This window comes from Podospora pseudocomata (assembly GCF_035222375.1).
Source record: "Podospora pseudocomata strain CBS 415.72m chromosome 1 map unlocalized CBS415.72m_1, whole genome shotgun sequence".
NCBI lineage: Eukaryota > Fungi > Ascomycota > Sordariomycetes > Sordariales > Podosporaceae > Podospora > Podospora pseudocomata.
This window is the reverse complement of record NW_026946363.1, coordinates 7,672,532-7,694,446: the sequence shown is the minus strand read 5'-3', so window position 1 is coordinate 7,694,446 and position 21,915 is coordinate 7,672,532. Positions and strand designations below refer to the sequence as shown.

Genomic DNA, 21,915 nt, shown 5'->3' with positions numbered 1-21,915 from the left:
ACCTGGCAACTTGTCAGTCTCTATACGGTGAAAGTTGAAAGAATAGGCAAAGGTATACCAAGACAATGACCTTCCCACACACACGCTGCTCCACCACCGCCGCCGCGCTGTCTGGCAGCGAGCTGGGCCTCAGCCTGTAGGCCAAACGCAAGCAACGCCGAAAGATATACAATTCTCATGTTGAGTGTGTTGAAAGTTGAATGATATCAAAATCATATGATGCTCATGAAAGATAAGACAATAATCGTGGCCGGCTGAGACTAAATACAGGCAACAGCTACGTGGTTCACCACGATACAAGCCCTGGATCGGACGATCTCACGAGATTGCATAACCAGCCAAGGTTACTGCCGGCCATGATCAATATCAAAAGTGCAACCACAAGTCTTCTGCCCCTGACAAGCCATTGGGTGTGACTCCAGGGAAGTGCAAATTCTGTATTTCCGACAAACGGATTCACGATTCCCGCTGAGTAGACCATGGAACTGGCGTCCTGATTTTCCGATCAGTATCATCCGGCTGAAGAGCCTTCTTAGGCTCGCCAAACCAGAGGCCAGTCCAGGCTCTTGCTGTTTAGCCGTGTAGAACGGCCGGCATCTGGCCAACGCAATAAACTTGCTCTGCAAGCATTTTTGGGCTTGAGGAACCGGATCACTTGCCGAGAAGCGAACAGGGTCGCATGTTATAAGAAGTAAGAAGCGAATGTGTGTTGGTCGGGATACATTCTGCGGGGAAGGACTATGCTGTGGAAGGTGTATGTCGATGGCCGCGTCATCTATGAAGTTGGGTTTAATTGAATCTAGGTTCTAGCCGTCGACAATAACACTATATGTAACGTACGTGCCTGAACAAAGCCCCTGTCAGTGGCGGCGCCTAGTCAAAGCTTGACGGAAACAAGCTCAGCCGGTGCTGAGCTTGTATCTCCGGCAGCCATGTCTGATCCCAAAACAAAACATTTACCCGGACTTCTAAAATATCAACAAAATTGGTCTGAAATATAGACAACATGCAATTACCATTGATCTGAATCCAAAATGCCCGGCTCTCATCGATGTAAGTAGGTAAAGCACACCAAAAGCCGGTCCTAAAGCGTCATGTCGCTAAGATTCCTTTCCCTTCGCTTTACCAGCTGCATTCACTTTGTCCTTACCGCTTTCTGTCTTCTTGTTCTTGACTCCATTTGCATCCTTCTCCCCGGTATCCTTGATTTGCTTCCCATCGTTCTTTTCTGGACCAGGTAGCTCTGGCATTTGCCACCGCATCTCCTGCCTCAAGAACTCCTTCAACGCCGTCTTGATCTGAGCCACCTTTTTGTTCCACTCATGCCGGTTTGTCTGCTCAATAAATTCCCCCGCTCCTTTTGCCAATGTTGGATAAACAATCTCCCCGCCCAAGTACACTCCCAGATGTAACACCCGTGCCCTTTGCCTCTCTTTTGCCATTGCAGTTACCGCTTCCTTGAGCTTGACCATGTTGTCGTGATCCCGCTTGGTGAAGACAATGATGTAGTCGTACTTCTTAAACACGTCTTTTGTCAAGCCTACACTGGGGCGAGTTGATATTTGCGACTTGATCGCGTTTTTAAAGGGGTAGTCTGCCCACTTGTTGTCAAAGATGGCCTTCAAGGCTTCGGGTTTTGGAACATCGCCCGGGCCGCCGGGCTTGAAATCCTTCTTCCATGATGGGTAGCTGTAGTTGAGGGATGAGATGACTGGTACCAAATCAGAAGAATTTTTGACAAAGAATCCAGCGGACGAGACGGTTGATATGCGCCAGGGTGTGTTTGACCTGTACAGTGGAGTCAGCTCCCGAAAGAGGGCAAGGAGAGACTCGGCGATCGCTGTTCGCTCAGCATGATAAGGGTCGACAAAGAGGACCTTTAAATCTTGTCGTGGTATCGGCGATGGTGATGGTGATGGTCGTTTGGCTGGTGCTGACGATGGTGATAAGTTGTTCTTCTTTGGGGAATTAGCGATGTGCTTGTTCGCAGGGCTGTTGATGATAATTTTTTTAGGGGCTGGACTTGTGATCAGGTTGGGACTCGGGATATCGGGTTGTTTGTCCACAGCCATTAGGGCGAGGTAGTCTGAAAGAACGCCCCTGTCGTATTCGATATCATCCAGGATTGCCTGGACTTTCTCTGGGCTGTTTTCTACTAGGGAAAACCATATTTGTGAAACCCATCGCGCTCGAAATTCAAGATCATGAGACCGCGAGAGAATGCCTTTCTCGTATCGCTCAAACAGGTCGGTTGCCTTCTTGATGTGGCCGTTGATAGCATCCAGCAATTGTCTGAGATCTTGTTTCTGGCCAGGATACAGGCTTGAGGAGGCAGCTGCTGGTCTTTTTTTTATGAAAGATTCCAGCCGGCTCAGAAATGGGCTCAGGCGCTCGATTCGTTTACCGAGTTGCGTCATTTGTGTGGGTAGGCCGTCGATGCGCTGGTAGAGAGTGACGGCTGACTGAACCGTTTCCAAAAGAGTGACGATGGTGCCAATTATATCTGCCATTTTCGCTATTGGCTTGGGTAAGAACCTGGAAGGGAATACTTCTCAGGAAGCTCGAGACCGTGATATCTTGTCGTCGGGAGTGCTGTAATAAAAGAATATTCGAGGTGGAAGGATTGCGGCTCTGTCAGGCTTGGGAATGCTGGTTCTTTAGTAATGACGGCCAGTGAGGCGCAGCGTGCCGCAGCCATTTTCCGCCATTTAGACGTGTGGAACATAAATTTGAGGACTATTCGTACTACCAGGTAATGGACAGCTCGGGAAATTTAAGTGCCTACCTTGTCGTAAATTTCTTCATGTCATTTGTTGTCTGCCAGTTCTCGACTCTTTGTCGTTTATGTGAACAATCATGGCAGGGCAAGCCTCCCGTGTCCGCTGAAGTCATTGGTGATAGTCAAGATGGTTGGCGGTGGAGTCTTTCTAAGACCCCCGCGATCCTAGCGTACCCCTGTCCCCATGGCGAGATCCCTCAGCCACCCTTCTCGGTCGGTGGTTGTTCGGTTTCCGAAAAACAGCCTTCCAGGTTATTTTGGAGGAGCATGCTCAGTACATTGATTTGAAGGTAAACCTCCACTTCACTCCCAAAACTTTTTCCAGCCTTGTTGAAGTCCATCATCAGTCCACATCAAAGTCAGTAAGCATCTAGTCCATTTCCGGGTTAGTTTCATGCCGTTGCAATTCTTCAGCACCCAAAGCGACCCAAAGCACAACCAACGTGCAGGGACAAGTCCAATAGCATAAAAACATGACCAATGAGGGCCTATGATTGTATGCCTCGTCATGTTGATCATGTCCTTGAGGGTGGGTTGGAGCTGCACCCAGGTACCTACCTTGAAGGTACGGTGAAGAAATGAAGGGGTTTAAACCGGAGCGGTCCCCGTTCCTGTCGTTGACGAAACTCTTCGTTTGACCATAGCCTGTTACCTGATATTTCACTGTACTTTTTGTGACGGCACCATGTGCTCTCAGTCTGATATTCCGGAGACGAATGTCGACGTGTAAGCGACTGGAGCCCAGAGCAAAGTATATGCCTGCCATTCTAATGCACACTCTAGCCTCATCATTGGCGCCGGGCCTGCCGGGCTCATGGCTGCCGCATCTTTCGCTCACCTCACCGCCATCCCCTCTGCCTCTCCGCTTTCAGTTCGGATCATAGACAAGCGTTCCACAAAGATATTTTCGGGCCAGGCCGACGGTCTTCAATGCCGCTCTCTTGAAATCTTTGACTCTCTTGGCTTTGCCGACAGGGCATGGAAGGAAGCAAACCACATGATCGAAATCTGCATGTGGAATCCTGACGCGACAGGTATCATTCAACGGAGCGACAGAATCCCTGATACGATTGTGGGGCTGTCCAGATTCCAACAGATTGTGTTGCAACAGGGCAGGATTGAGAGGTTCTTTTTGGACAACATCCAGAAATACTCTGGGGGTGCCATTAAAGTCGAGAGGGCGATCCTGCCAACCAGTTTGCAGATTGGGGAGGAGAGAGTTAAAGTGACGGTGAGAAAGCTAACAGAAGAGGAAGCTACTCCGCCGCAAGCTACGACAGGCAGCAAGAGTGATATGACAGATGGGCTCTTTCGGAGTAACCTTGTGGGGGATGACTACGAGGACAAGAACATCACAGATGCAAAGGGCGGGGAGGAAGAAGTGATCAATGCAAAATTCGTCATTGGTTGTGACGGTGCTAGGAGCTGGACCAGACGGGCACTTGGTCCCGAGTTCGAGCTACAAGGCGAAGCAACCGACTTCATTTGGGGAGTTATGGATATCATCCCTCTCACTGACTTTCGTAAGTTTCCTCAGGGCACAACTTGGGAACATGGCTGACACATGGATAGCCGACATTCGCATGCGCTGTGCTATCCACTCAGCCAACGATGGGAGTCTCATGGTCATCCCTCGCGAGAACCGGCTGGTGAGATTGTACATTCAGCTCAAGGAGGTCACGCCGGACGCATCCGCCAGGGCAGACAGGTCCAAGATCACACCGGAGCTCATCTTTGGCGCTGCGCAAAAGATTTTAAGGCCATATAAGATCGACTATGAATATTGCGACTGGTGGACCGCGTACCAGGTATTTCCCCCTGAGCCCATTTTTACCCCTATTCACTCCTGGTTAACATGGCAACTGCAGATCGGACAACGTATCTCACCCTCCTTTTCGCACCCTTCCAATAAGGTATTCCTTGCGGGCGATGCAGTGCACACTCATTCCCCCAAAGCAGGACAAGGCATGAACGTTTCTATGCAGGACTCATTCAACTTGGCGTGGAAGGTTGGGCTCATAGCCAAGGGGATTTGTCATCCCAGAATTTTGGACACATATCAGTCCGAGCGACGCCGAGTTGCTCAGGACCTTATCGAGTTCGACCACAAGTTCAGTCGTTTGTTCAGCGGGCGCCCGGCGAAGGATGTTATGGACGCAGAAGGCGTGAGCATGGCTGAATTTAAGGACGCGTTCCTGAAAGGGAACCTGTTTGCCAGCGGATTGAGTGTTGACTATGGTCCAAGTTCTTTGGTCGTCAAGAGCGGTGACCCTGGCGAACTGGGCGATAGGAGCGTTAGAAGCCGGAATTTGGAAGGGGTGCGCAGAATTACCGTGGAAGAGTTCGAGGTGAAGCAGAGCCTGGCCAAAGGGCTGCCTGTGGGGATGAGGTTCAACAGTTTTAAAGTCCTTAACCAGGCGTGTGCTCGGCCATGGCATTTCCAAGAGAGGCTGAAGGCTGATGGACGGTTTCGCATTGTGTTGTTTGCCGGGGACATACTGGATCAAGCACAGAAGCAGCGAGTTGAGGTGTTCTGTGATAAGCTGAGCTCGTCCAACGGCTTTATGAGAAGGGCTACTCCGGAGGGGGCCAAGATTGATAGTGTGATCGAGGTGTTGACAATCCACTCAGCCAAAAGGACCGAGACAGAGCTCCTGCGAGATTTCCCCGACATCCTGCATCCCTTCGACCCACACACCGGATGGGACTACAACAAGGTTTTTGTCGATGACGAGAGTTACCATGAAGGGTTTGGCAATGCATACAAGAATTACGGAGTTGATAAGGAGAAAGGGTGCGTTGTGGCTGTCAGACCGGATCAATATGTGGGTTGGGTTGGTGAGTTGGAAGACTTTGAGCAGTTGCAGGAGTACTTTGAGGGCATTTTCCTCGTATAAGTAGGGGAAAGTGTGTACTTTGGTTGTCGTTTCACACAGTTGTACCTGGCCAATGGGAGAAATGTTTTCGAGCTCTAAACCGGGCACCTATCGGCCCATGGGATGAGCGGCTCCATGTGCAGTGATAGCAAAGGTCGCCGCCCTATGAGGAAGACGTACAACGGAAATGTTGGATCCTCCTTGGGTGGTTTGCTGCTCGGGGTGTCAGGTTTAGGCGAATCCATCTTGGTTGCACCAGTTAATGACTGTAATACGATCGAGTTCCGGTGTGGGTATAGTAAAGAATCTGGATGATACCTAAGCTGGCATACGGCTTCTTTTATTCTCGGGGCCAATTGGAAAGGTCAGGCCCAGGGGTTAGATGCCAGCTACCCCTGAAATCGCATGACCTGATGATGACCACTAAGATTTTCTTCTTTCAAGCTTGCATTCTTGTGAGCGACAGCCCAAAGGCCAATGAGAAATGATACCGCAGCTATAGCTCCACGGCTTCGTTGAGTCGAGCCGCATAAGTTGCCCGAGCCTTCATTGTCTTATATGTCAACAGTCCTAAGTCTCAACAAAGAACGCTGATCCATGACAATACTAACTGCACCTTTCCCGACTCCCAAGCTCAACAACCTTTGTCGATGTAAAGGGCTGTAAATGCTTTCGCCTGTGTTACTGATAGATTCACAAAACCGACACATGTGTCCTGTTCACAATTCTCCATCTCCTGGACACTGCCAACATTTACTCAAGAAAACACTGCTTGTGAAAATGTCTTCCCACCTACCTCCTAACTACACCCCTGCGCTTCTCCACCGGTACCTTTCCCATTTCAACCGTGACCCTTCCCAGCTAAATGTCATCGACCACGATGCCGTCGGCTACGCCACGGTGGAAGAACGGGCCGCCCGCGCAAAGAAATACAACGAAGTCGCTTCGGACTACTATGATCTTGTCTCGCCTCTCTACGAGCAAGGATGGGGCCAGCGATTCCATTACACCCCCATCTTCCCTGGGAAGTCCATAGCCGACAGCATGACAGCTTATGAGCACGAGTTTGCCCGTATTGCCCGCCTCAAACCAGGGATGAAGGTGTTGGATCTTGGCTGCGGCATTGGCGGCCCTGTCCGCACCATCACCAAAGCAATCGGCTGCAAGATCATTGGGATCACAAACAGCGCCTGGCATGTTGAGCGAGGCACGCAGTTGACCAAGCTGGCCGGACTGGAAGGCAAGGTTACCCTCGTTCAGGGCAATTTCGTGGTTTGTAATCCCCTTCTTGTTTGCTCCTATCACAGAAGCAATGTCTGAGGAAAGACAGAAACTCCCCTTTGAAGACGAATCCTTCGACGCCGCATACTCGGTAGAAAGTCTTTGTTACGCCCCCCACCCTGCAGAAGTGTACCGTGAGATCAAGCGCATCTTGAAGCCAGGAGCCCCGTTTACGTTTCACGACTTCGCCATGACCAAGAAGTTTGACGAGAACAACACTGAGCACGCAAAGATTCGGAACTGGGTCGAATTTGGAAACGGGATTGTGAAGATGCCGTGGGTGCCGGATATGAGGAGGTGTGTGCTCACTGCTAGTAAGTCCAACTTCTTGCGTCAACAAAACAACTGCAAAGAGCAAAACTGACAAAATGTCAACAGGATTCGAGTTACTGGCAGAAGAGGACATGGCTGACCGTAGCAATGGGGCTCCTTGGTACTATGGTCCGGCAGGAGATGTTCCTTGGGCATGGCGCGTTCCTGGGTGGGATGACTTCTTCAGGGTGGTCAAGATGTCTCCCCTTTTCCTATTCATCGCCAAAAGCATCTACCGAGTGTTGATTCTGTTCGGCTTTGCGCCACCCGAAACACTCACCCTGATGGACACCATGTGGTACTGCTGTCGTTCGGTGGCTATCAGCGGCAAGATGGGGATTTTCACCCCAATGTATGTGTTCACATGCCGTAAGCCAATCACGGCAAACAAGCGAAGTGGTTCTGCAGAGCAAAAGCAAGAGCAGGAGAAGGTTGAGCTCAAGAGGGCTTGAACTATCGGCGAGGCGGCCGATTATATGTCGAGTAGACAACAGCATGTTTACCGAGGATAAAGAGAAGCCAGTACAATCGTTTATATATGCCCCAAGGAAAGGCCTCTCAACAATGCCTGACTGCCGTGACTGGCTGGTTCAGGTGTTATCTGTCTGTATCTGTAACTCCGACATGTATGTACCCAGCAATGCTCCTTCATGTCCTGGGGAAGAACCAACCCAATGCGCCTCCCTCATATCAATCATACCGGCTAATCGGTGAACCTAAAACATATCGTCATCATCGATTTCGTTCCATCTCTTGGTCTGTAACCTCTTCATCTTCTTGGGACTGCTGTGCCTACTTTGTTGCTGTGCAGACGGCGGCCGCTGAGATTCAGAAGATGAATCATCCATCCTAAGATTCTCCAATTTCTGCCTCAATGTCACCTCCCTGTCTTTTTCCCTGTCTTTTCTTGTGGGTCTCGGACTGCCACCTCTGCTCTCCTCACCGGCAACACCGAGTCCTGATCTCTCACCCAACGGCCTCCTCTTGCTTGGGCTCATCCCAGCTACCTCTCTTCTGAGAATTTCGTTCTCCCTCTTGAGTCTCTCGTTCTCCTGTTCCATGTCCTCCATGAGAATATTTTCCTTGTCGTTGTCTTCCCCGTCGACCTCCTCGTAATCGCTCTGCGGCTGGGTTGACGGCAACGATAAAGGCGCGACAGCTAGGCTCCTCTCGAAAACTTCAATCTTCCGTCCCCAGTGCTCCTCGCCTCGTTCCATCTCGATTTGCATCGTCGTCTTCCACCTTGCCATCTCAATCTCGAGGCGCTGCTCAAACTCGTTGGTGCAGTCCTCACGAATAGCTTGCTCGAGCTCAATCATACGGTCCTCCATGCTGAGCAAATGTGCCTCGGCTTCTTCGCGCGCTGAGCGTTCTGACTCGAGCGCTTGACGAAGATACTCCAACTCTTCGGAGAGACGGGCAATCTCGAGCGCCGCGGCCTCCATAGTGCTGCGGTGGGCGTCTCCGCTGGGGCTAGAGCCAGACAGAGGCGAGAATGCTCGCTGGATATTGGGGGATGATAACAGGCCACCGTGCTGCGGTTGGTTGGAAGAAGATGATCCGGGAGGAGCAAAAAAGCTGCGATGGTGGACAGGTGGTGAGCCTAGTTGTCCCAGGGGGGGTGGGCTGGCAGGAGGCGCCGGGGCCGACAACGTGGTTTGTGTTATGCTGGGGACGCGCGGGACGGTAACTTCCCTCGCCAGGGCGGAATATCGAAGGATCTGAGACGTTGCATTGTAGTCGCCGTGAGGGTCGGCGGTAACGATCATGACAGCCTTCTGAGGATTTCGATGGCGGGCTGACGAAAAGGATGAGGCCGACGGGAAACAATTGGAGAACAGCAACTCAGTCAGCTTGCACTGACGGAATGGGACAAGATTTGGCTTGTCCTTGGTCGTGGCATCGCTCTGCATCTGCAAGCATTGGCCCAGATACATCAAGCTTTCGTTGATCTTGCCGGCTTCTGCCAGTGTCGCGCCCGCGGTTTTGGCATCTCTCGCCCTTTCGCTTCCAGCAAGATCGACAATGGTGAGAGTGCTGCCGCCCCAGGGAAGATCGCCATGCTTGCGGCTGGCCCGGGTGCGCTTTTTCACTTCTACGCAAAAGAAGCCATGGCTTCGCGAGCTAACGCTGTTGCTGCTTGTTCCTGTCACTCTCCGCTCATGTAAACCAGCTTCAAGCACCAGCAAGGCCTGCTGCAAATCCCCACATATAACCTTTCGAAGTCCTGCAACAATCTTGCGATCAGGGGATGTCTCTGTCGGCTTGAACAGGAGCGGTCGTCGGCGATATTCTTTCGTTGCGGCCGACTTGGCGGGAGGGGTCAAGAGATCAAAGATGCGATCGTTGTAGACTTCGTACATGGAAACCACCACGGCATATTCGGACGACGGATCGCATGAAACAGATAGGGCGCTTATATCAGGCTGCTGCGGGAACGCGACGGAGCGGTTCATGCGTCGGTGTTGGTTCGAACTCGGTCCAACGGATTCGCTCTGTGAAGGTTGTTTAGTAGCTGCTTTGGAACGTATCGACGATGCAGTAGAAGCTATGAAACTCTTGGAGGCAGCAGCTTTGGTTCCCTGCGCCTTGCGAGGCCTTTTGGACACTGGCTCCAGCCGCTTCCGAGGTGTGGCAGGGGGACTTGGTAGTGCTACTGAATCCTCACGGCTGACAATCCGAACACTTGGGGCCCGCTTGGGCGCTGCCCCTGGCAGGACTGTCTTCGCGGCAGATCCAAAGGGTCGAACCCTTTCATTTATGGCTAGAGACTGAGGGGGTAACTGAAAAGGGGGTCCTACTAGCATAGGCGTAGGTGCTCTGGAGCTGCTACTCTTAAAGGTGGCGTGCGCATCCGCGTACACACTGTCGAGGAAGTTGTGGGCAGAAAAGATGAGAGCTTCGGAAGGATCAGAGTTGGTGATCGACTGTTCGAGGGGAGGGTAAGAGCTGCAGTCAAGCAGATTGTCGCTAAGAGATCGGAAGATGACATCGAGGGCGAGCTGGATCATCCCGCGCTGGGACTTTGAGCCAAGAATGGTATGCGACTACTCCGTATCAATATCAATGTTAGCTGTCTCCTGCTTTCTACTGCCATAAGTGGCGGCCATCCCACTGACCTTGCCTGACCCAGTGACGCCCAGCGTCGCAAGCAGAGCATCAGTCCCCTCGCCGCCATAGGGAGCAAGCACGCCTTCGACGAGATTTGCGACGCCGGTGCAATGGAAGACATCCAGTTGAGAGGCATCCTCCTCAAACACCTGGGTGAATGCGAACTTCTCGATGGCACGCCGTCGATCATTGGGGGGGTTTAGAGTGATATGTCTCGGCGCGTCGCTGTTCTCGTCGGGCTCCTCGACAGACAGAAATCTTTCCCCACTGGTCGACGCGCTATTGTTGTGTGGGCGAAGTCGCAGATAAACCTGGAAGAGATTCTGCGGTGGTCTTGACGTGGCCATATCTGTCACCTTGCTTTGTTCGCCTACAGCAGATCGGGGATGTTACCGCGACCTGTCCTCGGTGATGCGCGAGGTGAAGCCCAGGGTCCAGGGCAGTGCCAAGGGAGACAGAGTGGAGCTGGTTCAGAATATGGGCCAGGATGGCTGCAGTTGTGAGTTGGCAAGTGGAAGAATCGAAGCAGAGAAAACGCATGGAAGTTTGGACCAATGCCCTGCCCAGTTGTGTCGCCAGGCGCGGCCAGAAAAATGTTTACGCTACCTGGAAGCAGCAGTTCCCCCAGCAACGGCGAATCAGGTACGAACAACCAAACTGACAGGGAGACAGGGAGCGCGATGCCAGGTGGAGCGATAAGATAAGATCTGCCATACGTCCACAGGCCCACCACAGTCACCACAAAAAATAAGAGTTGGTACTCAAACGTGGGGGTCAAACTTATAAACCATACCTCGAAAGACATTCGTTTGGCTATCAAACATAGTTATCACGCCTTTAATGATAGTTACAAGGTTTTAAAAGGTAGTTTAAAGACCTATTAATTTGGTTTTAAGGCATGGTTCACAGTATAATAGAGAGTTAACTTACTTGTGGCGCCAATTATTCTGTGGGCAGGGTGCCCACTAGCCCCTCCATCTTCTAACTAATCTCCCCACTCTTTTCCTTGATGACATCTGCCCCGCGTTTAAATTGCAGAGGGGAAGATTGGAAGCTCCCGTTTCCTGGACTCGTGCAAATTTTCAAGCCGGTTCCAGTTGCATCCAAGTCCATGACACTGTTTGTTTTTTATGCTTTTAGTTGTGTTTATCTCTCACACCTTTAGTCTCGAGTTAAGGTGTCGCCAGGAACCATTTCAAGCCCAGCGCATGTGATCGTGTGTGGCCACTAGCCAGCAAATAGTTCGGCATACGTAACGCTCTTTCTATATACCTCCCATTTGGAAAAATCGAAAACCCCGGCCTCAGCGTTTTTTCTTAGAATTTTGTCTCCTTTGACCAGGTTCACCCGGCGTTGAATTCTCATGACCGATCTCGGTGTAGACTGGGTCATCTTTCGTTGTTGAAAACGTGCAGGTGCAAAATCACCCGTCGTCGCCAATTGGGAAGGTCCAGATTGCCTCCTGAACAGCGAGTCATAATTTTCATCCAATGTCTGGCCTTGCCTTGCTTGCACCGTAACCATGGAACCCTTATGTGACTCTTGCAGACCTACCGCGGTGACAGGTTGGAAGCCGCAATATTGTCTCGGTCTGAGCAAACATGATTCCACGAGCATGTCGACGAGAAAGCTGTTTGCCACTAGCGCTGCGCATGTGGCTAGTTGGTTTAGCTTTTCTTGGGCCTCTGGTAGAAGGCGAACAATAGTGAGATGTCGGCGTTGTTTAGGCGTGCGATCAGTCGAGGTCCTGCAATAGTCAATCCATTTTCCGCAATAAGCGAGCCTGTTTTTGTTGAATCTCCTCCACATTCTCAAATGGCAGAGGGGGAGGAGGGAGATCCGAAAGAAATGACGGCAAGACGAGTCATTACCCCGCCTAGGTAGAGGCTAGAGCTGGAAGATGCTGCCAGCTGGCAGCTGGAACCACAACGACATCAGAGGGAGAACTGGAGACCCTCAGCGTGGGATAACACGTCAAGGCAACGCAACGACGACAACTAGATACACGTCTTGCCTGTTTTGGCCTCTTCAGGGCCAGTCAGGCATCTATGTTTGATCCAGGCCCGCGTGTAAACGATATACAGGTGCAGTAGACAAATGGACTTGTGGGGCTTTAATGGGGAATATCATCAAGCAAGTGCCAGTCACGGCCATCAACGTAACCGACATCATACCGTAGTGACTGTGTAATGCAACCGCGCTTGACGTGCATTGTGGCCTGCCAGGTCAAGCAGCCAAGTCAACAGAAACAGAAAAGGTCTGAGATGCGGGGAAGTGTGCGTAGAAATTGATTCTGTGGACTCGGAGCCTCAGATTCCTGCTCCCGCCCCCAAATCTGGTAGCGAGCACCAGGAGGGGCTCGATATTCATGTTCAAGGTCACGATGTAGGCACACTTATGTAACAGGCGGCACGATGAAAAGAGTATTTCGCACGGTAGGTATGGATTTAATTGTCTCGGTCGCATACAAGTGGTGCTGCCCTCCATCCCATCCCTGGCTCCGTGTCTGCTCATCATGATTTGTGGAGGAGTCAGGAGGGTGATGTCCTGCAGACGGAAAAGAGCGGTGACAGAACGGTTATGGTGACAGTTCCCGGAGCAGCGAGGCCCCTCGATGGGGAGAAAGGGAGCAAAAAAAAAAGTCTGTAGAGGCTACTGCGGGAGCACGCAGCATGGGAAAGGCATGGAAGGAAGGTTGCAGTACATTGGAGGGGTTAGCCGTTGAAGTTTTGGAGGCGTGCTACCTTACTCTGTAGGTTGATGGAGTCACAGACAGCTCCAGCTGCCAGCTGCCAGAGCGCGGGATTGCAGAGGGCAGGCAGTGAGCGCCTCCTTGGCTGATCGTGGACACTTCTGAACCAGGGGTCTGCTCTGCTCCAAGTGTGGAACTCTATTGCGCTAGCCCCACGTTTTCTGGCTCCAGCAGCGAGCCGAGCCAATCCCAGGTGCTGCAATCCCAGTCCCACCCATCGAAAAAAAGTTTGGTCAAAAGGCAATTGAGTCCCGCTGCTCCCCTCACTGACCTTTTCCTTTCCCTCAACCACATCACCCCAAACCGCCAGACAACGAAGTCGCACTATCTTTCAGAGACCCAGAACAGATTCACCAAAACTTCGTCGATTTCAAGATGCCGTCGGCCGTCGCTGAGCTCTAAGCGCCCACTGCGGACGTGTGCTGCACTCGCACGTCCGCAGTCCAGCAGCCTCAGCGAGATATTCAACTCTGCCAACTCCCCCACTCGACGAAGTTTTCACCAGACTCATCCGTCTCGAGCCCATCTCCAGTGTGGGACGGGGTTCAATTGCACATCAACTGCAGTGAGACGCACAGTCCGCCTCTGATATTAACAAGTTCTACCCACCACGGCCACCACTCTCAGGCCACGCAGCGATTTCCCACAGTCTACTCACAAGTATCTGGCGGCTCTGTTCCCCAGTCGGGCAATTCACTTCCCCACATCCTCCCTTCCACCCATCTTGATCCACTTATATCTGAGATCAAGTCAACTGCCGATTGTTCTATAAACGGACTGGGCGCTGAACAGCTTCATTGAAAGCTTACCTATTAGACACGCCTTGGGCTTGTTGGACTCGGCATTGTCGTGTATCGTCATTTACTGCAAGGTTCACCGCCGTTTGAGCCAATCCACTGTGCATCACCCCAGGATCAACCCACCTACTGTATCCACCCCTGCATAGCCAAGAATCATGTCTCGAAACATTCACCAAAAATATCCCTCTGCGCCTCGCATCAAGCTCGTCAACAAGAAGCCGCGCAGGCCCTCCGTCACTTCGAGCGAGTCGTCTCTCAACCTCTCCGACGACGAAGGTTATTCCGGCGTCGAAGACGTCAGCGAATCTGACAATGAACTCGACGAGGACGATGTGGTTGCGGCCGAGGAGGAGCATCTGATCACCAATATGGCTAGGAATCGCCTGTTGAAAACCCCTCGGCCGCTCGACGAAGAGAATGACGCTGATGAAGAAGACGAAGACGAGGAGGACGAGCTCGAAGAAGAGGAAGCCATTGACGACGAAGATGCCAATGATGACGAGGACGACGATGACGACAGTGTTAGTTGGCAGGGCTTGTCACCACCAAAAGAGTTTGAGGATGCCATGTGGCCCGAGTCTGAACTGCCGGATGTCACGCCGGTTAAGCGCCATGTTCGGTTTGCCGGTATCGACAGCGACAGTGACAACACAGAATCCGACCTGTCCGAATCTGATGATGGCAAGCAATTCTTTCCCGATATCTTTGTCGACCAGAACGCTCTTGATCCCCGGTTCCGCCGCGAGATTGAGAATGATGATGGCTCCGACACCGATGGCTCGTACTGGGACTTCAATGGCTCCACCCAAGACGTATTTGTCGAGACATCGGATGTCGAATTCGACAATGGAGGTCTCCACGGTACCCCAATGCCGACGCCAAGGGTCATCCCTCCACTGAATATTCTACCCACTCCGCTGACGGCATTTTCCACCGAGTCACCGGAGCTTGACGGTTATGAGAGTGAGTTGTTGGCTTGCGATTGGAAATGGAAGTTGGCGCTGACTTTTTTCCCTTTACCAGCTGATGGCGACACAACAGAAGAGGACATCCCAGAGCCGGTTGTGCGTAAGAAGCAGGTTCGGCGACCAGTGTCTGTGGAAACCTCGGACTCTGAGACACCAAGACCTAACCGCCACGTACGAGGAAAGCCTCGTCTTGCGCGCTTCGACTTGGACGGTGACAGCGATAAGCCGGTCGGCGTGATCAATCCAAAAACTGGCAAGATGATGATTTTCACGCGTCAAAAGGCTGATCGTCTTGAGTTGGCTCCAGAGTCGTATGATCTGAATTTTGCTCAGGATGATTTGTCGGCTTGCTCTCCCATGATGGCCAACTCGGCCTTGATCATGCTGGGTGTCATGGACGCTAATACTTTGGGTGACTATTTCGCTACACAGCCCTTTGGGCCCAGTGAGGCCTTCTTCCCCTGTTCCGATGCATTCACTGGAGAAGAGACAGATGAATCCGAGTACTACCCAGCCCTGGAAGATGAGGGTGAGGATGCTCTCAGGATTGAGGATTTCATCGAGTTTAGGGAGGACAACGAATCGGACCAGGAAAACGAAGACGAAGACAACGCCGGGGACTGGAGCAATGATCCCAATTCAAGCCCGACATGGCCCAAGACCTCGGCCAGCATGTCCACCACAAACACAGACTATTATGTCAAGGACGTCCACCCTTTGCTCACCCACTTCGAGATGAACTCCAACGCCGTGGGCGCTTTCCGTCGTAATCAGGTAAATCAGCAACTCATCAACAGTGAGGTCGCGACCCAGGAGTCACTCGCTTTCTCTGGACCTTACCACATTGGAACTCTCCGAGGCATCAAGTCCGGCAGTATGGAGACGGTAACAACCCCCATCACACCGGTGCGCAGGCAAAAGAGAAACAGCATGGTAGGCCTTGATGGACCTCTTGATTATTCCCCAGGATCTCCGCTCAACCATGTATCACAGAAGAGAAAGGCCCCCGATACCGTCGCGGATGACAACCTCCACAAACGCCACCGGAGCATTTCGGACATGGAAATTTTGCAGTTGTAATGGATCTCCCGGGATTTCCTATTTCTGGTTTTCAGCCGCATCTACAACGATAGCAGCACGATGACGGACCAAGTTTCATCTTCCGACGCCAACAAGCCTAGAAGTTTGGGAGTGGAGGATGGTGGATGGAACGAAGACACTTACGTCGAAGGACGGCATGGAGGAAGCGGTTCCGGTGATCCTTGGAAGATATGCCGGACACTTCAACCATCCCTGGCCTCGCCCACAAAATCGTCATGTATCATGACCTATGATACAGCGGCACTTTGTTTTTGTTTTTTTTTGTTTTTTTTTTGTTTTTTTCAAAATTGTTTTCCTTTTTACTCTTTACCTGCTATGACAAGCAAATATTTCGTTGTACTTTTCTATTCGAGTTGATGCTTGGACTTATACGAGTTTGGTGACTTGTATTCCATTATCTGTGTGTATTCATCTACATGGCTGTGCTTTTACTCGGATGGGTTGGGGTTTCTCGGTCTCTGGTGAAAAAGGAAACGTTTCGACCTCTTACGGATGGGTTGCTCATGTCTAGCCCTTTTCCCGTGTCGTTTTATTTCCAAAATCTTTTCCTTCTTTCTTTTTTTCGGGACTGGCTGGTTGGGAAAAGAGAGAAGCAGGCTTTCTTCATATGAATGAATGTCTGGGATTTGCAAAATAAATGAAAGGGGCGGGATGGTTTGGGGACGGTTTTTCTGGTTTCGGGTGGAAATCTGGGGTAGACAAACTACACACCTACACTGTTGTACACCACCATTTACAGGTAGACAGAGATATGGTGCCGGGTTTTCAAAGTCTGGGATGGATCACATCGGTGGCTTGTAGATCTAGATGACTGGGTGACTTGGGGGCATGACTATTTTTTCCTGCGTCGAAGGGCAAAAATTCCATTCGATATATACTTAGCCAATTTCTTGGGGAATATTGAACCCTGTGAAGAACAGGACTTATTTTGCTGGTAGTGAGTTTGTGAGTCAAGGTGAGCATTCTGGCTCACTAGGAGAAGGGCATCTTACTCTTAACTCAAGTGGTTAGACTTGGATGAAGTTACATGGTCCCATCGATGCCGTATCAGGAGACGCAATGCGGGCCAATGAATGAAGGAGAGTGATATTAAACCTAGCAAAGTGCCCCAGCCCCAGAGCCTGGCCACCATGTATTACCGGAATCCTCGAATACCTATGACCAACACCGTTATCGCTTTTCCTATTATCATCCACTTGACAACCAGAAATTGAACACCGTCAAATTCTCAAACAAAGGAGACAGATTCCTCGATCTAAAAGTCGACGCTTACGATGAAAACCAGATCTCATCCAGAAGTCCATGTAAACGATGAAGATCAGATCTCGACAGCCAACAACCCATCCTTAACACTATTATTCTGTTGATATCTCCGTCGGAACACAGACCGAGGAGCCAAAAAGATTCAATCAGGCAGCGATGACCATGGCAGCAGCCACAAGCGCAACCATCAAGTCATTGCTCAGCATGATTGGCATGGCAGCCGCACTGACTGTGGGTGCAACACTGTCGGTACTGGATGGAGTGCCGGTGGAATCGTCGGTAGTAGAACTCTCGGTTGGGCTTGACGCGTCGCTGACCCCATCAGCGGTAACAGTGGTGCTCGAGGGTGCTGGGACGAAAGGCGTGACCGCGGTGTCGATTGACGGGGTTGCAACGTCAGGCTCACTGGCTGATGTGGTTGAGGTTGACCAGGTGGCTGAAGTGGAAGGACCGGGAACGTTGTAGGTAGATGCATTGCTGACAGTCGTGGTAAGAGTGGCAGTTCCACTGCTGATGGTGGATGTCACTGTCAGCGTCTCCGAGGTATCGAATGTCGAGTAGCTGGGGCTGAGAGTGACTTCGCCAGCATCTGAATGGCTATTCGTGGTAGCGGGGGACTCGTCGCAGGGGGGGGTTTCCTCGACGGTCAAAGTCAATGTAGCTGTTTGGGTCTGATAAATGACCGTCGTGAGGTCTGCCTCATTGATGTCGCGAGGGTGAATCTTGTTATTTGCCTGGGCACAAGCAACCGCTTGATCAACCGCTGCGGTGAGACTACTCAAAAGAGCAGTGACTGCAAGGAAAAGATTCGCAGAGATCATGATGTCTGATACACGAGAGACCTGGACCTGTCAATGTTCTGTCTTGAGAACTGACTTGGTTAAAGACTGTATGACGGTTTCTGGAAAGAGTAAGCTCGGGAAAGTCACACTCTCAAATAGAGGAAGACAGGTTCAGGGGGGGTGGCTGGCTAATGGCCGTGATGACAACAACTAAGCCCAGTTGTATATGACGTGTGGAAATGGAGGTAGGTATGTTGTAGCCGCAGTACCAAGGTATAAGGAGAACAACTTACCACTAATAATGTCGCAAAATACTCAAGGAGGATGAGGCTTTCTATCACTACCGGAAGACAAGGGTGCTGGATTTGCGTGATGCTAGAAATCTGTCGGCGAGACAGAGTCGAGTGGGGGTTGGGGGAAGTGATGGGGGAATTCGAGAGAGGGGCGGAGGCAACGTCAAGTAGATATTGGTAATGTTTGGAGAGAGAAGGGGAAGCCGTACAACTCCGCTTTTGTTCTGTGATTGCACTGAATGAAAATTGCAAGACAAGAAATGGTTTTGTGAGGCGGGGAAGTATTAATACAAATAACGGACCCGTGAGGTGGTGCAAGTTTTGGGGGAGATTAAGGCACTGCAAACGCGAGAATGGTCAGAACGGAATTCAAATTTCATCTCATGACTGATCCCGTTATCGGTCCACATGGCGGGAAATCTAGCTAGGAATCAGGTTCCTGGGGGACTCTTGACTCCTGCGCCGGTTAGGTCCTTCCCAAAATCGATTCTCTACCACGCATCTACCTTATCTCAAGGCAGGCACGAACTTGGGGGTCATGCTGCAAGGTCTCGAGCAGGGAATTCTGCAGGTCCCACGGGCACTATAGCAAACACAGAGTGACGCCCTCAGGCCGCCAAATGACAAGCCTAGGGTCAAAAGGCCAAAGAAGCGTGGTTCGGTAACAGCAAAGAGAGTACAGTAATGGCAACACGTCCATCCATTATCCGGGAATTTGCTGCCCGCGTTGCACGGGGTCTCGTATGCGGCCAACCTGTCATCTCTTGCCCAACTGGGTGCAACGACAGACTGTGACTTGTAAGAGCTTGAAGCCGTCCAAAGGTTGAACAGTTACGTTGTTCATGATTATCCAATTTCTCGATGCCGGCTGTAGGAGCACTTGGATCTCGATGCAGATCGTGTACCTACCTGCCACCAGCGTTGAGTACCCTTCAGAGATGATACCTATCTGCAGGCTAGGCCGATTGTTTTCAGTTTACGAGATCGATCAATAAGTCTTCAAAATCAACGCGGTAATGCAAGTGGTAATGGCGGAGAATTTGCAGCAGCTATTCTCGCTTTGCCCATGCGGCATTCCCTGCATATGCTTGTTTTATGGATGATTCACATCAACAACCTCTCGACTGGCATTCACCTGCTCCTTCCCTTTTCTACATCATGATAAAGAAAGCTTCTCTTTGCAGGCAGGGGCATCCGTGAGGTGTCAAGGATCGATTATGGTCTCCGGCTTTATGACCTCGACTCCTCTGAGCCCACAGATCTCCTCATTTGAGCATACTCTTTCAAAACATGGATATTGCCCAACCTGACGACGAAGAGAACCAAAACCATACAACTCCACATTTCACATGGCGCGCCGTCCTAGCTGGACTCATAATTGGTTTTTTCATCAATCTTTCCAACACTTATTATGGCCTGCGAATCGGTGCCGCCAGCCAGATGTCGATCGTTTCGGCGCTCCTCGGCTTCGTCACTTTTCAATTCCTACAGCGTTATCTTCGAATTTCTCTTAACCCCTCAGAAAATTCCCTGCTTCTCAGTGTCTCCACATCCGTAGGGTGCATGCCCGTCGCAGCTGGCTTCATCAACGTCATTCCGGCGCTAGAGTTTCTGCTCAGCTCAGAAGAGAAGGGACCACTTCTACTAAGCGCCAAAAGTCTCATTGTGTGGTCTATTGGGCTTTGCTCCTTTGGTCTCCTATTTGCTGCCGTATTTCGCGACCATTTTGTCGTGCAAGAAAAATTGCCGTGGCCTGGGGCAAAACGTGCAGCCAATCTCATCAACTCACTTTATCACCAGAATCCGCAGCCGAGCATGGGCCACCAAAGCGCCAGAGACGAGGCAAATAGACAGCCCGACAACGAAGAAGACACAGATCACAGCAGTTTTGCTAGAGAGGAGCAAGCACTTCTCACTCCCCAACCCACTATCGATGGGTTTCGGTGGGATCGTGGCATGCAAAGCCTCTTCCGAGGAACTCTCCTCTCCTGGGGCCTTGGTATGATTGTTTACTTTGTTCCGGTCTTGCGCGAGATCCCAGTCTTTGGGCGCACTGCGTCCAAGAACTGGTTGTGGTCTGTTGATCTCTCTCCGGGATTTTTTGGCCAGGGCATGATGACAGGTCCTACCGTTCCGCTACATACGATGATGGGTGCCGTTGCTGGCTGGGGAACTTTGTCACCGTATGCAAAGAAACAAGGTTGGGCCCCGGGCAATGTTGATGACTGGGAAAACGGAGCAAGGGGCTGGATAATCTGGGTCGCTCTGGCCTCGCTACTTGCTGACGCATTCGTCAAACTCGGGTGGTTTACCTGGCGGGAAGTTGTCCATTTTAGCGACGACACAGCAATTATGGATGGAGAAAATGAAAATGAGATCAACACCGGCCATAATTACCCATCATCGATAATCGGAAGAAGACGGTTGATTTTCTACTTCTTGGTGTCGGCTATAATCTGTGCAGTAAGTGTGCATGCTACTTTTGGCTCTGTCGTGCCATGGTACTACACTGGTTTGGCTCTCACTTTGGCCCTTCCTACAGCGGTAGTCGGGATCAGGTCTATTGCAGAAACTGACCACAACCCCGAATGCGCTTTAGGTATGTTCTTCAATGAGCACGTTTTGGCGAAGTGCTTATACCTACTAGTATCACACCTTGTATTTGGGACATTTCTATCCTCTTCGAATCCTAACGCAATCCTCATCGACCTCTTCTCTGCAGCAATCTCACAGGCTGGTGCAAGCCAGTCAGGAGACATCTCCCATAACTTCAGGATTGGACAGCTTGTTGGATCAAGCCCAAAAGTTCAGCTTCATGGACACATAATTGGGTCAATTCTTGGCGCGCTCATCTCGTGTGGTGCCTACAGATTGTACGCGTCGCAACATTCGATTCCAGGGCCCCTATTCAGAATCCCTGCTGCATTTCTATTCATAAACACGGCAAGAGTGGCGATAGGCCATGGTCTTCCAGAAGGTGTCGCCCCATTCGCAATAGGGGCAGCAGTGTTCTCTGGCATGAGCACCATCGTCAAGATGAGATATGCAAATCGGTGGTGGCAGACGTTTATTCCCACGGGTGTTTCCTTTGCAATCGGTTAGTTTGTGGCTTTCGGATCTGCTTCAAGGGCAGAATGTGGTGACTAACCCAAGTGTCCTACCAGGGATTTACAACACGCCATCCTTCACGATCACCCGCATAATGGGGGCTGTGTTCTACTGGGCATGTGCAAATTTCGGGCGTGAAAAGGGAAGGAAGAACAATGATTTGCTCGTGCTCGCCAGTGGGCTTGTTTTGGGCGAGTCCGTCGCGAGCCTCACAGGTCTTGTTTCTACGATGATGTTTAAAAGGTTTGGTGGGCACTAAGATTGATACCGCGAATGTAGGAGTTTTTCCTATTACTTCTTGTGTCATTGTTCCAAAAGGAAGGGAAATAAGTCGGTGTTGTCCTGTTGCTAATGAGCAAGCTTTGCGGTGCTCTCTGTCGAGGTTTGTTTACCCATGATATGCTGTTACCGAGGGATGTCAGGGGTTCAGGGGGTTTTGGCATGGGCGCGCCAAGCCACACTTCAAGGGGGCCGCAGATGGGTCACGTA

At 51.1% G+C, this 21,915-nt stretch overlaps 7 protein-coding genes across 7 annotated transcripts; 4 read left to right on the top strand and 3 right to left on the bottom strand.

Annotated features, from left to right (window-relative positions):
• Window positions 1–1,100: 1,100 nt before the first annotated feature.
• On the bottom strand, window positions 1,101–2,840 carry QC762_124430 (uncharacterized protein; the record flags this gene model as incomplete). Its single annotated transcript, XM_062886860.1, has 2 exons — window positions 2,786–2,840; window positions 1,101–2,535 (listed from the first exon to the last, which is right to left on the bottom strand). Exons 1-2 carry the CDS (start codon window positions 2,803–2,805, stop codon window positions 1,101–1,103), a joined length of 1,455 nt encoding a protein of 484 aa, XP_062750021.1. The 5' UTR covers window positions 2,806–2,840.
• Window positions 2,841–2,846: 6 nt separating this feature from the next.
• On the top strand, window positions 2,847–5,816 carry QC762_124420 (uncharacterized protein). The gene is made up of 4 exons (XM_062886859.1): window positions 2,847–3,505; window positions 3,563–4,302; window positions 4,352–4,587; window positions 4,648–5,816. Exons 1-4 carry the CDS (start codon window positions 3,465–3,467, stop codon window positions 5,674–5,676), a joined length of 2,046 nt encoding a protein of 681 aa, XP_062750020.1. The 5' UTR covers window positions 2,847–3,464; the 3' UTR covers window positions 5,677–5,816.
• Window positions 5,817–6,293: 477 nt separating this feature from the next.
• ERG6_2 (Delta(24)-sterol C-methyltransferase) lies at window positions 6,294–7,700 on the top strand (the record flags this gene model as incomplete). Its single annotated transcript, XM_062886858.1, has 3 exons — window positions 6,294–6,927; window positions 6,986–7,250; window positions 7,315–7,700. The coding sequence occupies exons 1-3, from the start codon at window positions 6,322–6,324 to the stop codon at window positions 7,698–7,700; spliced, it is 1,257 nt and encodes a 418-aa protein (XP_062750019.1). The 5' UTR covers window positions 6,294–6,321.
• Window positions 7,701–7,798: 98 nt separating this feature from the next.
• On the bottom strand, window positions 7,799–10,991 carry QC762_124400 (uncharacterized protein). The gene is made up of 3 exons (XM_062886857.1): window positions 10,368–10,991; window positions 10,050–10,295; window positions 7,799–9,743 (listed from the first exon to the last, which is right to left on the bottom strand). Exons 1-3 carry the CDS (start codon window positions 10,704–10,706, stop codon window positions 7,965–7,967), a joined length of 2,364 nt encoding a protein of 787 aa, XP_062750018.1. The 5' UTR covers window positions 10,707–10,991; the 3' UTR covers window positions 7,799–7,964.
• A 2,333-nt stretch (window positions 10,992–13,324) lies between these two features.
• QC762_124390 (uncharacterized protein) lies at window positions 13,325–16,118 on the top strand. Its single transcript, XM_062886856.1, has 2 exons — window positions 13,325–14,874; window positions 14,935–16,118. The coding sequence occupies exons 1-2, from the start codon at window positions 14,067–14,069 to the stop codon at window positions 15,957–15,959; spliced, it is 1,833 nt and encodes a 610-aa protein (XP_062750017.1). The 5' UTR covers window positions 13,325–14,066; the 3' UTR covers window positions 15,960–16,118.
• A 1,271-nt stretch (window positions 16,119–17,389) lies between these two features.
• On the bottom strand, window positions 17,390–18,064 carry QC762_124380 (uncharacterized protein; the record flags this gene model as incomplete). The annotated part of the gene is made up of 1 exon (XM_062886855.1): window positions 17,390–18,064. The coding sequence occupies one exon, from the start codon at window positions 18,062–18,064 to the stop codon at window positions 17,390–17,392; it is 675 nt and encodes a 224-aa protein (XP_062750016.1).
• Window positions 18,065–19,608: 1,544 nt separating this feature from the next.
• OPT8_1 (OPT superfamily) lies at window positions 19,609–21,685 on the top strand (the record flags this gene model as incomplete). Its single annotated transcript, XM_062886854.1, has 3 exons — window positions 19,609–20,917; window positions 20,966–21,415; window positions 21,483–21,685. 3 exons carry the CDS (start codon window positions 19,609–19,611, stop codon window positions 21,683–21,685), a joined length of 1,962 nt encoding a protein of 653 aa, XP_062750015.1.
• Window positions 21,686–21,915: the final 230 nt, after the last annotated feature.